At 39.3% G+C, this 15,624-nt stretch overlaps 3 protein-coding genes and 1 long non-coding RNA gene across 12 annotated transcripts in view; 2 read left to right on the top strand and 2 right to left on the bottom strand.

Annotated features, from left to right (window-relative positions):
- The window catches only part of pyd (zonula occludens-like protein polychaetoid), a 92,043-nt gene extending 88,834 nt beyond the window's left edge, over window positions 1–3,209 (bottom strand). Inside the window, exon 1 of one of the 7 annotated variants that reach the window (XM_065866351.2) lies at window positions 2,498–3,209. In XM_065866351.2, the coding sequence (XP_065722423.2) occupies window positions 2,498–3,038 (541 nt within the window). In that variant the 5' untranslated portion in view covers window positions 3,039–3,209. The remainder of the gene's footprint in view (window positions 1–2,497) is intronic. The other 6 variants (XM_065866350.2, XM_065866340.2, XM_065866339.2 and 3 more) reach the window with 6 other exon arrangements.
- Window positions 3,210–5,070: 1,861 nt separating this feature from the next.
- LOC108018552 (uncharacterized) lies at window positions 5,071–7,339 on the bottom strand. 3 transcript variants are annotated; one of them, XR_011603988.1, is made up of 3 exons: window positions 7,132–7,195; window positions 6,594–6,946; window positions 5,071–5,266 (listed from the first exon to the last, which is right to left on the bottom strand). It is a non-coding gene; the product is annotated as an uncharacterized lncRNA (long non-coding RNA). The 3 variants fall into 3 exon arrangements; XR_011603989.1 differs by having other exon boundaries at window positions 7,094–7,142; XR_011603987.1 differs by lacking the exon at window positions 7,132–7,195 and adding an exon at window positions 7,200–7,339 and having other exon boundaries at window positions 5,074–5,266.
- osk (oskar) lies at window positions 7,299–11,198 on the top strand. The gene is made up of 4 exons (XM_017086074.4): window positions 7,299–7,867; window positions 8,311–8,728; window positions 9,254–10,027; window positions 10,089–11,198. Exons 1-4 carry the CDS (start codon window positions 7,315–7,317, stop codon window positions 10,189–10,191), a joined length of 1,848 nt encoding a protein of 615 aa, XP_016941563.4. The 5' UTR covers window positions 7,299–7,314; the 3' UTR covers window positions 10,192–11,198.
- A 231-nt stretch (window positions 11,199–11,429) lies between these two features.
- ScsbetaA (Succinyl-coenzyme A synthetase beta subunit, ADP-forming) lies at window positions 11,430–15,442 on the top strand. The gene is made up of 8 exons (XM_065865298.2): window positions 11,430–11,450; window positions 11,515–11,589; window positions 12,455–12,558; window positions 13,350–13,502; window positions 13,558–13,720; window positions 13,782–14,049; window positions 14,286–14,710; window positions 14,770–15,442. Exons 2-8 carry the CDS (start codon window positions 11,521–11,523, stop codon window positions 14,941–14,943), a joined length of 1,356 nt encoding a protein of 451 aa, XP_065721370.1. The 5' UTR covers window positions 11,430–11,450; window positions 11,515–11,520; the 3' UTR covers window positions 14,944–15,442.
- The last annotated feature ends 182 nt before the right edge of the window (window positions 15,443–15,624 follow it).

The following is a 15,624-nucleotide window of genomic DNA, read 5'->3' as shown; positions in this document are numbered from 1 at the left end:
TTGGTCTACGACTCACATAGACGGCGGGAAAATAGTGGAAAGGGGGCTAGTCCCAAGAGAGGGGTCAGGGAAGAAGCCTGCGGGGGCAGTTGGACAAATGGAGTTACTAAAAAAATAGAAAAAAAGACACACCACCACACACACACATGACAAGAACATGAACATGGACCACGCGTAACGCTCTCTCTCTCTCTTACTCCTTGTCCCCGTCTCTTTCTTCTTTTCTGTAATCGTGGCCGGAATCGTAAAACGTGATCGAGGGCTTTATGTGTACAATACGTTTTGCCATGGGTCTGTTTTTGTTGTTATTTTTGTAGTGTTCTTGTTTTTCAGTTGGATTGGTCTTGTTGTTGCCACTTTTCAATGCCCTACAAAAAATAAACAGTCGTCTGATTCATAGTTCCAGGAACTGGAACCCTGTTTAGTACCATATTTAATATCACATTTTTATCTAATCCGCATCAAGTACTTACAAACGTAACAGTAACAGATCTTTAATTACCAAAATGTATCTTTATTGAATAGTATCTTACAACTGTCACAAAATGAAAAGTACAGTGTTTTTTAAAAAAGAACATTTTCAAAACGATCCTTTCTTGAATAATTCTAGCATACCCCCATATCTAAAATTCCTATGAAGAGCATTTAATCATAACCAAATTTTATGCCTCTTTATTCTGAACCTTTTTAGTTTCTATTTTATTTTACTTTTATTTTTATTTCTTCATCCAAAGTTGTGTGGATCTTGTATCTCAATGTATGATTATTTTGTTTTCTACTCCCTCCGGCCGACAACTTTTTCATTAGAGCGGAATAAAACAAGCGAAATCAAAGAACAACAAGGGTTCTTTTTTGTGTTGTTTTTGTTATTTTAGCTGCTTTCAGCTTGTAATCTCAATTTTCGGTTTTAGCTCTCTTCAGATTGCCTCAACTCCCTCTACTTTTCCCGTCTTCTGTCTTTTGGTGGGTAATTTACAAGTCTGGGCAGCCAAATGTACATACATGCCGACACCGAAATGTTGTTGTTTTTGTTGAAATGTTGTTCTTCTTGAACTGTTGTCATTGTTGTTGTAGGCTTTTGGATGGGCTTGGCTACATTTACTGAAGTTGTGGGTCAATGAATCAGCGCGTGGAGCCGCAACATCTGTGCGAACTTTTGACGGATCGTTTGGAGGAAGTTTCTTTGAGTAAGAGAAATGGAAGTGGATATTGCCAAGATGTTCTAGGTAGAAGCTCAAAGCATTTCAGTTAACCGAAAAAAAATATTTTAATTTATTCGTCCAGTAGTCGTAGAACATTCATTCATCATGAATAGAAAACAGTCGTTTCGCTGTGTAACTAGTTAAAAGCTTTTTATATTCTATCCAATGAATCATTGACCTTTACATTGCATTGGATGCTAGATATTATATCTTTCTATTCTTGTTTATATATTATCAAAAAAAATTGAAACGTGTACGTGCTCTTTAAAGTTGAATGGAATGCACATTATGGTATTTTTCAATGGATAGAAAATATTTTAATCGGCTTCTATGTGAAGAGCGATTTTGTTCATTAAATCCAAGTAATAGATAAGGGGAGTTTATCTACTGCCATGGTAGTACTTGATTTAGGATCACCACATCATTTTTTGAGGAAAAACAAACAATAGTGCTCTTATCAGTAAGAAACGAAAAAGAAACTCCTTGGATTGCTCATCTTGTGGTAATTCTTTTTTGTGTTCCTTCGGCCTCACTTTCGATAAGAGTTTTTCCTGAAAAAAATGTAGTTCTTTTCAAGTAGAGAATATTTATAAGGTGCGATCTCGTTAAAAACGCGTTTTGAAATGACACCTGACATCTCATAAAACGAATTTGCATAACTGCTAAGTCTCCATAATCAGCACAATAATCTCGAATAATGTCAATAATTATTAACGCGCCACTGTTAATGGCTGATGGCCCGCCCACTCGCCCACCTTCAAAACCAACTCCCACATAGCTAAGTGTAAAAGAGCAAAGGCGACAAAAAGAAACCCAAAGAATTAAACAGTGATCGCTCCAAATTGGTACTCATTTTACCAATAGGTGTCTTGTTAAATTTCTTAGCAACGGCGAAACACATCGAACTAACGAGTGCTCACCGTACAGCGAAACCAATTAGCAGAGATGAGAAATTCGAGAACCGATCGCGAACAATTACGTGAATAATTTACAGCTGAGATATGGGCTACTAAAGCTGCCAACGCATTGTGGGAGCAGGTAGATCATACAGAACCGGTTAACGGACGGTGTTTTTGTGTTTTTTAATCGAAAGGTGGATTCTACACGGTAAAAACATAATAATGCGATATCATATCATAACAGACATGGCATAGAAACCTCGTAGGTATTTTGAGCAAATCATATACCATTTGCTATTAGAAGACTATAATTTAGTTTCCTATAGATTTTTGGGTACAAAAGAAACCAAATGGTGGTGTTTTTGCACCGTGTATTCGAGGGAAAGGAGTACTTACCGGTCTTGAGACGATCGTTAATTAGATCCTCGATGAGCTGCGGACACTCGCACTCGATGGCGTAGCAGAACTGCTTGAACTTCTCGAATCCGTTCTTGGCGATGATCTCGATGAGATTTGAGCACTGAAGTCGCAGGATTTCGGCGTCGTTTAGGCCGGAACACAGACCACCGCCAGAGGGCGTTAGTGAGCGACTGTCGCAGTTGGCGTCACCATTAACACTGGCGCATCGGGAGGATCCACTGCCACCGCTGCCCCCACTCCCTCCGCTGGCCGTACTGCCACTGCTTGCGACGGCACTTAGCTTTCGCTTGGTCAGCGAGGGTGCACTGCCAGGAGGCTCCACTGTGGCAGATGCGGCGGCCGAGGGCGTGGGAGTAACTGCATTGTAAGGTTTCAACAGTAGATCCTCTTCGGACTGACTGAGCACCGAGTTTTTGACCAGTACCGCCAGCAGATCGGTACTCCCCAGGTCCAGCATTATGCGCTCCTGGTGCCGGGAGAGCAGAGAGCGCACCTCTTCCTCTTCCTCGCGCGTCATCTTGGCTTCTTCCGTTGTTTACTGTTATTTCTTACTGTTATTTATTGCACTCTCCAGCTACACAAACAAATCACTCTGCCAATTCTCCGGCATTTTCTTATGAGATTTACTGAATTTTGTATGAATATTTACGTATTTACTTGGATATTTAAGAATTTTCTTTATATTTTATTATTATTATTGGATTATTATGTATGTATGATTTATATTTTGGATAGCAAGGTTTAATATTTGCTTTTGTGGTTTACACTTTATTGGTTTGTTGTATTTAAAATAACATTTTTTGTTTTCGCTTTTTGTTTGTTGTTTGTATATTACTATCGTTTTAAGATTATTAAATAGATTTAGCTTTGTTTAATATTTTAAATATTTATGTATTTTGTTTAAACACATTGTTGTTAATTTAAATGCCAGGTTTGTTTTTCATTTCACTTTATGTTTAAGAAATTAGATTTCTTATCTTTTTACAGAGAACATTTAAAAACGCGCCATTTATTTTCGTGTTCGTTTTTGTATACGCCGCTTAGCCGCTCGCAATAAAATCGTAAATTCGAGGGATGGTCAAAAATAATATATATTTTCGAGATCAAATATTTATATTTTTACCGGCACTATCTAATTCGCATTTTTTGTTGATACTTTAAAAACACATGCAATTCGACGGCTTTCAATACCGCGCGGCTCGGCGATTGAAAAAAAATTACGGAGTGGATAAAGTTGCGAGTTGCTTATATAGATTTTAAGTCCACGACTCAGACGGTTCTCGCTCATTCGCTCTCTCTCAAAGTGGTCTCATAGTACCCTGTTTTCGAAGAGTTTGATGTTGTTAAGGTAGCCTATAAATATCAATTGTAAAATAATTAATAATACGACACTTAAATAATTCAATTAAAATGCATTTACTTAAAAGCCTTCGTTAAAATATGATTTACTAGATGAAAACACAAATTTTTTTGTTTTGCACGATAAGTCCACAATATTTAGTTTCAACGCCTTTTGGATTTGGCAGTGGTTTTCAACCAATACATCTTTTTATTCTAATCCGTTATATAGATTTCTTACTAACATATATTTACACGGTATCTTTCCGTCGATCAACTGAAGTTCCCTTATTTGAGTGACTTTGAGCGAGAGAATAAGGGAAAACCGGTTTATCACCAAGAGAGTAAATGAGAGGAAAGAGCGAGAAAAGTGTAATTGCGTTTGATTGTTAATGCGTTTTCACTGCAGCTGCAATGGGCAGATGTATGTGAGTGTGTTGGTTAGGAGGCGAGTGTGAAACAAAATCAAACAAAAAGTAATTGTGTTTACATTGCGCTCTCTCACTTTTGACTTTGCCATAACAATTGCTTTTGTTTTTGACTTTGCTCAAATATCACGTAAGTAAACGTTAGCGTTAAATATATATATTTCAAAATATTGGAAACCAACTTAAAAAGAAGTTAGAAAATTCAGTAAGTATGGACAATTTTTTAATATTTAAAGGTTTGAGTTGCATAAGAAAATATAAAATACCAATTAAGAGTACTAAGAATATAAGGAGTTTTAAAATTTGTAAAACTTTTAAAATGCTAGTTGTTCAAAAACTATAGTACCCCCTACCTAAATACCCTTAAAAACTTTTTACTAACACTTTACTGATAAACAAAATATTTTTTGCAGGGATTTATTATTCTTAAAAATAAACAGCAACCCCAACTGGGAGCCTTCAGTCAAGACGTCTTCGAATTACCATATTGTGTGGGCATAATGAGGACTCACGGGTTTCAAAAACCGGAATCGGAAGCAGTCTTACGGTCTGCGACACCTAGCCTTGATTAATTGCCAACCGGCCACACACTCAGCCACATGCTTAGCCGTTTATCTCGAGTGTTTTGCCATTTTACAATCTGTTGACCAACTTGTAACCGGTGATCAAAAAGGAGGCCTACACTGATCCAAAATCCATCTGAAACCAAGAATTTGAACTGTTTATGTTGCGAAATAATGTGTGTATTTAAGTTTTTGATTTAATTCCTTCTTTTACACATAATTTAGGAGCTAGTCCTAAAACGATTTAGGAATAGGTTGTACTTTCTTTAATAGTTTCCCACTCTGTATTCCACATCCCCACAATTACAGAAGGGCTCTAATTACGTGTGTTTGAATTGCGGCGTCCTGATTAAGGCCCCTTTGCAGTTCAATCGATGACTGCATCGGAATAATAATAACAGATGTTAAGCCAGACCCTGGAAACGGATAAGGATAATTAAAGGAAATTAGTGATGGAGCCACCGAACGGCGATCGGATTGCAATGGGGTGAGCTTCTGGTTAATCGACTGTTCTGCAATCTTTGAATTCCAGTTCAACATTCCTGCGATTTTCCGCCTGTCAGCAGATTAACAGGTGTCTCCGCCCCCAAGTGAGGCAATAGCTAAATTGTTCACATAAATTGATTACAATAATTTGCCTATCCCCCAACTTTAAGCCGCCCTCTGCGAAATAACCTCGCTGCTGGTAAAAATTCTAAACTATCAGAAAGAATAACAACAAGTTGCTCGGTCGGCTTCCATAATTTATGCAGAAATGCAGTCGAACCCAATGAAAAGTGTCGGTTACAAATCTAGGCGGTAAATTGCTTTTTACGATTTCAAATGCACTCCCACAGCTCCAAAGCAAAAGTTGTCAATCAAAGAAGGTCTTCAATGAGGAAAAAAAAGTTAGGAGCCCAAAGGTGGACATAATAGTTGTGATGAAGGGAAAATATGACAGGGATACTATTACACTTTTTACATTTTATAAAGCTCTTAACCCAAGGTACCCATGAAAATCAGTAAAAAATTCTTTAATACAATATATTTCGTAAGTGCGGTAAGAATGGTTTCTCACAACTGAGTACCCACTGTAGTTTTAAGGTGGGTGTAGAGAGAAAAAAAGAGTTGATTTGTGCGAATGTTTGTGGAAAGCCTGGAATGCAAATTACTATTATTACCGGACAATTGTTCTGAGCTGTGAGTGCCCTGAAATATATGTATGAAACACCACCCGAAAGGGAAAATTGAATGGCACAAAAATCTGGCTGATTCACCCCAGTCTAACTTATTGGGATTACACACACTTCCAGCAAACAGAAAATGTGGAATGGAGGCGTTTTATCAATTGGACCACATGTTCTTGCCCAGTGTTCCTATTTTGTATTGCTCGTCACGTCTCTGCAGCTTCCTCTGTAATTAAGGAAGGGTGGGGGAATAAAGTACAGTCCAACGTCTATAACTAAGTACTTCCGTGAATTATGGTTATGTAACAGTGGATCTTACGATGTACATATACTACACTATGCAAAACTTTAAGATCCGAGGACTTAGAAAGATAATTTATATACTTATCAATTACTATTGGTATGAGTTACTGAGTATGGACTGTATAAGTTGCTAAAATTAAGAGGTCATAAGCCTCCTTCCGATTGTCTGTCGTTCTTCCGGGGCGCAAAAATCAGCCCGAGCTGTAAGAAGGGCCCTGAGTCATCCATCAATGGCTGGTCTTGGACTAACCCTCAGACGAAGTTCTTCCATTACCTTCCTCGGAGTTTCAGTTGCACTTGCTGGATAATCATCTTGGGGAAATGCTGTGAACCAGCTCCATTTGCCGATTAGCAGACCCACCGCACGTGGTAACGCTCGTCGGCACCATTTGAGTTACTGTGGAATTTTTATTATTCCGTAATTACTTATCAAGCACTGCAGACCAACTGGCATGCTGTTTTCTAATCTGGACCAAGAGAAAGGCTATTAAAAGCTGAATGTCCAGCTGGAACGCAGTGCAAACTGCTTTGAGTAATGGTCGTCAAATGGTTCTGCAGGTGGTAATTCAGTTTAATTGTTTTTGGTGGCTCGGTAACCCGCTTTGAATGTTGGCCAAATAGGCACACCTTGATAAAAAAAAGAGAAGATATGTTAATGAACCTATACATAAATCGTTTATTTTATTTATTTGTATTAACGCTTGTCAATAAAATTGGACTTGAATATTAAGAGATTAAGGTGATCTAAAACTGGGATCCTTAGAAGGTATGTACTTTGTACAAAATAAAGTTGTATGTAGTTATTTAATAACCTTTGCTAAGAGTGAAACACCCTGGTTTTATCATTTCTATTGATCTACTAACTGATAACCGTTATTACCTTTCCACCTGCTCATTCTTATTCCAGTACGAATACACCCGTATGTCTCCAAATCGAGATGAATGGAAGGGAATGGGATCCAAAAAGATTGGATGGTCTCACTTTCGTTCGAGCGATGGCCGCAGTTAGAAGTGAATTCCCAAGCGAACCGATCAGTTATAAGAACACCAATACTCCCACCAATTCCAATCGCCTGAGGTCCGTGAAAAAACGTGTGACCACGTGCCTGCAGCAGTTGCGCGAAAAACTCCCGGCATCCGGATCTTTTCGCAAGAGTTCTACCAGCCGTTTTTACAAGATCTTTGTGAAGGCCGATTTTTCCGCCTTTGGGGAGAGGTTCCAGAAGATCTTTAAATCGGCGCGAAAAACCGAATCGCCGGAGTTGTGGAAAGTGCCATTGGCCCATGACGTCACTGGGCAGAGCAGCCAGCAATTGCAAATTGTAGCCAGACTTTTCTCATCAACTCTGATTTCCACCAAGGAAATCACATACAACAACCACAGATATAGCTATAGTAGTAAGAAAAGCCAGAGCTGCAGCAGCAACATGACCATTATCGAGAGCAACTATATAACAGTGCGCGAGGAACATCCCGATATCGATAAGGAGATTCGCGCCATATTGCTGAGCCACGCCCAGAATGGAATCACGATATCGAACATCAAGAGTGAGTAGCTTTCTTCATTTTCTAACATTACTTTAAAGCTTAATTTCTTGGAATAAAACTCACCAAGAGGTTGGATCAAATAGAATGATATATCATCCGCCTTTTCTTAAAACATTTTTATAAAGACTTTCGAAAATCTTGTTCAAAAATGTTCCAAAAAAATGTTTAAGTGTTTATTATAATGTGTTCCTAAGTTGTGCAAGCTAATTTTTAAGAAAACACGTGCTTTAAATGTGGTAATGGAAAAGTTCACTAGAATAGCCCGGCATAAAAGTTAAAAAAATCAATACAATAAAAAAAAGTATAACATCCAATAAATGTTAGGACTATGATGTACTTTATAATACTTATATTGTATTTTATTTGTAACCTAGATATTTATTTCCTGTGCACCTATGTACCTATGGGTTCCCTAAAATAATTATATAATTGTAATATTTCAGGTGAATATCGCAAACAGACGGGCAACCCCTTTCCACTGCACGACAACATCACGGACTTCCTGCTGACCATTCCCAACGTGACCGCCGAGTGCAGCGAGTCCGGCAAGCGGATCTTCAACCTGAAGGCAAGCCTGAAGAACCACCACCTGCTGGAAATGGTTCTCAACCAGAAGCAGCGCACCAGCGACTACAGCAGCGGAGCTCCTTCTGTGGAGGACAAACCACGTGCACCTCCACGTTACTGGAAGAATCCCTATAAACGGCGGGTCCTTAACCAGCTGGACAACAACCTGAACACCGAGCACAAACTGACGGATGATCAGACCAAGGCGATCAACACCAGGGCGGCTCCACTGCAGCAACTGGCCAAGGAGGCAGCGGAGTCGAACTGGTGCTACCAGGATAATTGGAATCATCTGTGAGTAAAAGTAATATTTTATAATGATACTACTATACTTTTTCTAAAGATATTCATATAAAATTCTTAGATCTACAAAGTTCAAACCATTAATTAAATGTTTTTTTAATTGAAGACATTTTACCTATTCACATTCTACAAGGAATTCAGCATAGGTGAACCACAGTCAGTTTTATAATGGAACTACTATACTTTTTCTAAAGATATTCATATAAAATTCTTAGATCTACAAAGCTTAAACCATTAATTAAATGTTTTTTTTTAAATGAATACAATTTACCTATTCACATTTTACAAGGAATTCAGCATAGGTGAACCACAGTCTGAAAAATAAAACATCTTATTTCCACTAAAATTAAAATTTAGATTTTTTTGCGTGTTATTCTATATCTATAAAACTATTTATTTAGGAATAAATTTTGTTACTAAATATATTCCGTAATAATGTAATATGTTGTACTTTAGGACAATATTTTCTTATAAAACAATATTTTTTTATGCAACATGTTTTACCTGACCCCGTAGCAACAACTTTTACCAGCGATCCAGCGTAAATGAACCACAGAAACAGATGCCGGTGCCCATCAACATCTACAGCGATGCTACCGAGGAACCAACCCATTTGAATGTTCCCGACCATCACCCACACTGCAATAACCACAACCAGAATCAGAATACCAAACCGGACGTAAATCACCATCTGGGAATCTTTGTGCAACCGTTCAACGATATGAACGTACTGAAGAGACGCCAAGATATGACGCCCACACCCACGACACTATCGAGTGGGACCTACAACGATTCGATGCTGACGATCAACTCGGACTACGATGCCTTTCTACTGGACTTTCCGCTGATGGGCGATGATTTTATGCTATATCTCGCCCGCATGGAGCTCAAGTGTCGATTCAGGCGCTACGAGCGAGTCCTGCAGTCGGGACTTTGCGTATCCGGACAGACGATCAATGGGGCCCGGATGCGGTTGAAGAAATTTCATCTTCCCGAGGGAACCCAGATCATAGTCAACATCGGATCGGTGGACATACTGCGGGGAAGACCTTTGGTTCAGATCGAACATGATTTTCGGTTGCTGATCAAGGAGATGCACAATCAACGATTTGTGCCCATCCTCACAAATCTGGCACCGCTGGCGAACTATTGCCACGATAAGGAGTTGTGTGACAAGGTCAACCGATTCAACAAGTTCATCCGGAGCGAGGGCAGACACCTCAAGGTCGTTGACATACACTCCTGTCTGATCAACGAAAGGGGGATCGTGCGATTCGATTGTTTTCAACAGTAAGATTTTTTAATATCTTAATAATAACTTGTAATAATAATTTTAAATCTATTTTTACAGCTCACCACGTCAAGTCACCGGTTCCAGGGAATCATATCTGTTCTGGAACAAAATCGGGCGACAACGCGTTCTGCAAATTATTGAATCTAGTCTGGAGTATTAGGAAGTTGGGTTTCTCATCCGAGATATATAGACTGGGCTGGCACCGGAACCAACCGTGAAAATATTTGATGATTTTACAATTTACGCTGATGGCTCGCTGTTTTTACGGAATTCGCTTAGTTTTAATATGTTTTATATGTATGTCCCCAGTGTCTTTGTTAATATGTTTATGTTCGTGCACTTGTCTTAGTCCCTAATTGTATAAAATTGTGTGTTTTGTGTTCTGTGTTAGATTTTAACTTCTTTATTTTCGACTGCCTGTGATTTATTTTGCACACCCCATTGATTTTCTGCACACTTTTTGCTGCTGTCCCAAAAGCTGTGTAAAAAATCGAATGCGAAATAATTGCATGCAGTGGAAAACTTTTCGCTTTTCCTAAGCCATTTTCCCTTGAAATCTACATTTGAAATCGGATTGCAAGGCAAAATGGAAGTTAAATGCAAATCATTGCAAATGTTATAAACTGTTTTTTGTTCCACATTTTTTTGTGGGCCAAAATGCTTCATGCTCCTGTATAGAAACCAACCACACCCCCTAAAAAAAAGGGGCGGAGTGGGTGTGGTCTACATACATTTGAGCCATGCTGGATTTTGGCCGTAATGAAAATGCACTTGCTTCACTTGGAAAATTCGCTTGCACAGAATCAACGCCGCGGCTGATTTATTATTAATGTGCTCAAGCAAATTCAAGTGAAGCATTTGCGCGATTTTCGTCTTCCTGTTTCCGTTGAAAAAAAGTTTATAAAAAGCTTACACTCTGCTGCAGACACGCCACCGGAAGTGCGCACTAAACGTCTGTTTGTAGCACAGTGTAGAATTACTGAGTAAATTACTGCCCTATTCTAAACTCTTCTAGATAGCTATCTACTATTTGTAAACTTATTTATTGTATTGAATGTATGTTAATTGTATGTTTTGATGGTGATCACGTTTTTTTTGTCCTATAACAAGATGCAATGTAAAATCCAAAAAAAAAATGAAAAAATAATAAAACAAGTGAAATAATAAGTATTTTGGTTTAATATGTTTTTGATGTGATAACAAAATGAGCCAAGTACCTTTTCTTACAAACTTAAATCTAAAGAGAAGTTTGAACATTCCCGCCAAATGGGTTTGAGCCATTGCTAAGTTAACCGGTGTTCCGAACCAACGATGACTTCGTAACATTTTTTATGGTCTATCGAGTGTAAAAGTGAAAAAATCAATGCTATCGAAGTTTCACCACCTCCATCAGCAGGCGACGGCAAAAAGGTCTTAAAAGTAAGCAGCTTTACGTCAAAATTCGCCTTCAACTCATTAGTGGTACGTTTTTATTCGATTCCAGAACAAAATGGCTTCATTCTTGGCACGAACGGGCGGTCCCCTAATCGAAACAGTTAGGCCAGCTGCCGTTAAAAAGGTGAGTCCACCAATTAAAAGTAGTATTTTTGTAAAAAAAAAAATGCAAAAATCCATCGCTTTACATAATAAGGCGAAAAGAGAGAGGCGCTCTCTCTTTATCTCCATCTCTGTCCTGCTCGCACATGGGAAATACGTAGTAGTGATCGTTTATCGCTAAAAACTGCTCTGTTAGTGCTAATTTAAATTCCCTTTAATTTGTTAAGTAAATAATTCCCCAGTGAGAGAGCTTAGGGGGCTATATGTTTTGGAGCCAAAGAGAGTGACGATCGCAAAAAGACACCTGACTTATTTTTTATTGTATCAGTGTGACGCAACTCTGCGGTTTTCTTTGGTGTGTGTGTGCGGACCTTGAAAGCCTTATTTATTCCCCTGTTTAATTTTCTTTTTATCAATGAGCGGATGACAACTGTTGCTTTATCGTTTGTTGTTGTTGGGGCTTTTTCTAGTACCGCCGGGCCCTCTAATTAAATTCTTAATCTGTGAATTAGTTTAGGTTATCGCCGGCAAAACGCTGTTAGCCAGACAGACCTGCTCTTAACCCAGATTTCGCCTCTTGCTCTTTTTGTTTATGTTTTTTTTAGATGAATCAGCGAACCAGTTTGTTTTTTCAAATGTACGTTTTTGCTTGACAATGACCTCGTGACTGGAATTAAGGTTTCGTTTATAAGATAGTCCTATCAATTTGGCAAACTTCATATTACATACAACATTTAAAAAATATTTTTACTTATTATTGAGCTTACTATTATAGATCTTCCATAAAATTCTATTTGTTTTATAACCAAAATGTATTTTCCTAAATTTTTACCTTTTCTTGAATATCAGTTCGTCTAATAACCCTTTTATAACTCCTTGTTTTTCAGATTCTCGGCCTGGCCCCCATCGCCGTTCAGCAGCTGAGGAACCTCAATGTCCAGGAGCACGTTTCCTACAGTCTCCTTAACGAGAGCAAAATCCCCACTCCTCGGTGAGTAAAGCCAAACCAACCGGAATTATCAAACAACCAACAATAATCAGCCGCAAAGTTGCCGTCCAAAGTTCAACGAAAGTGCCGCGTTGTCGTTGCGTTGACGGTTTCTTTGGTTTATTTTCGCTTCGGACTTTGTCTGAACTTAACAATTTGCATTAATTAGCTGGGGTAAACAAACCATAGAAACGCAGCCACCGTTGATAAGGGTGATAACAAGTTATATACTTTACTTTGATCGGCATAAAGTGACAAGGGTCAGTGACGTCGGCTTTGATAAGATGTTGAAGTGGATGTGTAAATTAATATTATACTACAAGTTCGCTATAAGTCTCAATTTTCAATAATCTAAAAATACCGGCTAAAGAGATAACAAATTTAAATAATTTTACCCGAAAAGTACCACATGAAGTGGCATTTTGATGGTATTTATAGAAGTAAACATATAATTTCATTTAAATAAACCGTCTTAGAAACTTTAAAACAATTAAAACCCTCGATATTTCGTCATGTAGAAAATAAACAAAATATTTCCGTGAAAAGATTTGAACAACTATTCAACGCATTTAATCTTTTTAAACCAACGCAAAAACATGCGATGGTAGATTTTTCATCTCCCGAACGACCGAATAACCTTGTCTCAAAAACCCAGCCTTCATGGCTTACAATTCTGACGTCTACTGATAAGCGAACTCACGTGTATTGTTCTTATCAACAAATACACATTGGGGTATCGAAAAGAGAGCACCCAGAAATTCTTGTCCATACTAAATGACTCATTTCTTTTGCAGTTTCGCTGTTGCCAAGAACGGCAAGGAGGCCAACGATATTGCCACCAAGCTGAAGACCGATAACCTGGTGCTGAAGGCTCAGGTTTTGGCCGGAGGACGTGGCAAGGGAACCTTTAAGAATGGTCTTAAGGGAGGTGTCCGCGTGGTCTACGAGTAAGTTATTGTGTATGATTAGTCTCTGCGAAAATATTTAAATATTATTCTACAGCCCCCAGACTGCCGAGGAGATCTCCTCCAAGATGATCAACCAGCTACTGGTCACCAAGCAAACCGGAGCAGCTGGCCGCATCTGCAACAAGGTGATGGTTGCCGAGAGGAAGTTCCCCCGCCGTGAGTTCTATTTCGCCGTGATGATGGAGCGCGCCTTCAACGTAAGTTCAACAATCATAAATTTACCCCCTTAAATGTACTATAAATCGATTGAATTTCCAGGGTCCCGTTCTGATCGCCTCCAAGGAGGGTGGCGTTGATATTGAGGAGGTGGCTGCCAGCAGTCCCGAATCCATTCTGTACGAACCCATCGATATTGGCACTGGTTTGACCTCCGAGCAGGCCCAAAAGATCGTCAAGAAAGTTGGCCTGGGCGGTGAGGGTGAGGACACACACGTCCAGATGTTGTTGAACCTGTACGACCTGTTCGTCAAGAAGGATGCTCTTCTGGTTGAGATCAACCCGTACGCCGAGGATGCCATGTCTGGCTGTAAGTTTGGAAAACACTCTTCTCTTAAGTGTATTGTTGTGGTCTAATTCTAATGTATCATCACATTTCTCCTAACATCCTAACCCATTTGTGAATGTCATACTGGATTTCATGTTTTCTGTCCAGGCTGTAAGTATATGTCATCTACTAACAAGCTGATTCAGCCCTCTCATTCATGAAACTTTAATAAGACTAAGCTGTAACCTTATTTAATCTCTTCATATGCTCTTTCGTAGTCTTTGCATTGGACGCCAAGCTGCGTTTTGATGACAACGCCGAGTTCCGGCAGAAGGAGCTTTTCGCGCTGCGTGACTGGACCCAGGAGGATCCCAAGGAGGTCGAGGCTGCCAAATACAATCTGAACTACATTGCCCTGGATGGTACCATTGGCTGCATGGTCAACGGCGCTGGTCTGGCCATGGCCACCATGGACATCATCAAGTTGTACGGCGGCGAACCCGCCAATTTCCTCGATGTGGGTGGTGGCGCCACTGCCGAGGCCGTCAAGGCCGCCTTCAAGATCATCACCTCCGACCCGAAGGTGCTCTGCATTCTGGTCAACATCTTCGGTGGCATTATGCGTTGCGATGTCATTGCCGAGGGTATCATTTCCGCCACCAAGGACTTGAATCTGAACATGCCCGTGGTTGTGCGTCTTCAGGTGAGTGTTAAGGGATAAAGTTATATAAAATCAGTCTACTAAACCCAATCGTTTTGTAGGGAACCAAAGTGGAGGAAGCCCGCGAGCTTATTCGCACATCTGGACTGAAGATTCTGGCTCGCAACGATCTGGACAAGGCTGCCGATCTGGCCGTTCACTTGGCGCAGATCGTCAAGCTGGCCCGCGAAATGAAGATGGACGTGAACTTCGAGATTCCCGATGCCGAAAAGTAGATAGCTCCATCAGTTACCGGCTAAGTCAACCCTCATAAGCACACGCAGACACAAATGAAAGTCGACAACAAAAGTAGAGCCAATACCTAACATTTACTCTAGCCACACAACACTACTCAATGAAACTATGCCATCGGTTCGTAGTTAGAGCATTATGTATTCGTAACGATCGGTCGAACAATTGATGAATTAATTTTGCAAAAATGTTAAGTTTAAAGCTGTTGAGCGTCCTAAGGATATGTCATAGTTAATTCGAATAATCCAGCAAGCTGAGTGTTCTCTTTGCACCTAAACAATTTCTATATTGTATTTAAAATAGTCAACATTAATTGCACGTGAATAATAGAAAAGTGGAACAGAAAATACGTTTTAATTGTGATTTTTGCAAAAATTCATTTAATTTTTATTTATTGAGTTGCGACACTGCTTCAAAAGCGGTTCCATCTTGTGTATTATGCTATTTAGTTTGCTTTAAATTAAAACACCAAACAATCTTAAACTGAATTTGCTTTTTCGTTAACAAGTTTAATTTAAATTCAATTTTTAAAATAGTTTCTAACTCATTTTAATCACTGCACCTTAGGGGAAAGAAAAAGGGCGACTGTAAGAAGGATGATAAAAAATCAGAAAAGAAAGATACGAAATCGGAAAAGAAGGATGACAAGAAGGCCGATTGCACGA

Source organism: Drosophila suzukii, chromosome 3, assembly GCF_043229965.1.
Source record: "Drosophila suzukii chromosome 3, CBGP_Dsuzu_IsoJpt1.0, whole genome shotgun sequence".
NCBI classification, from domain to species: Eukaryota; Metazoa; Arthropoda; class Insecta; order Diptera; family Drosophilidae; genus Drosophila; species Drosophila suzukii.
The sequence above is the reverse complement of the archived record's forward strand: the minus strand, read 5'-3'. Positions and strand labels throughout refer to the sequence as shown.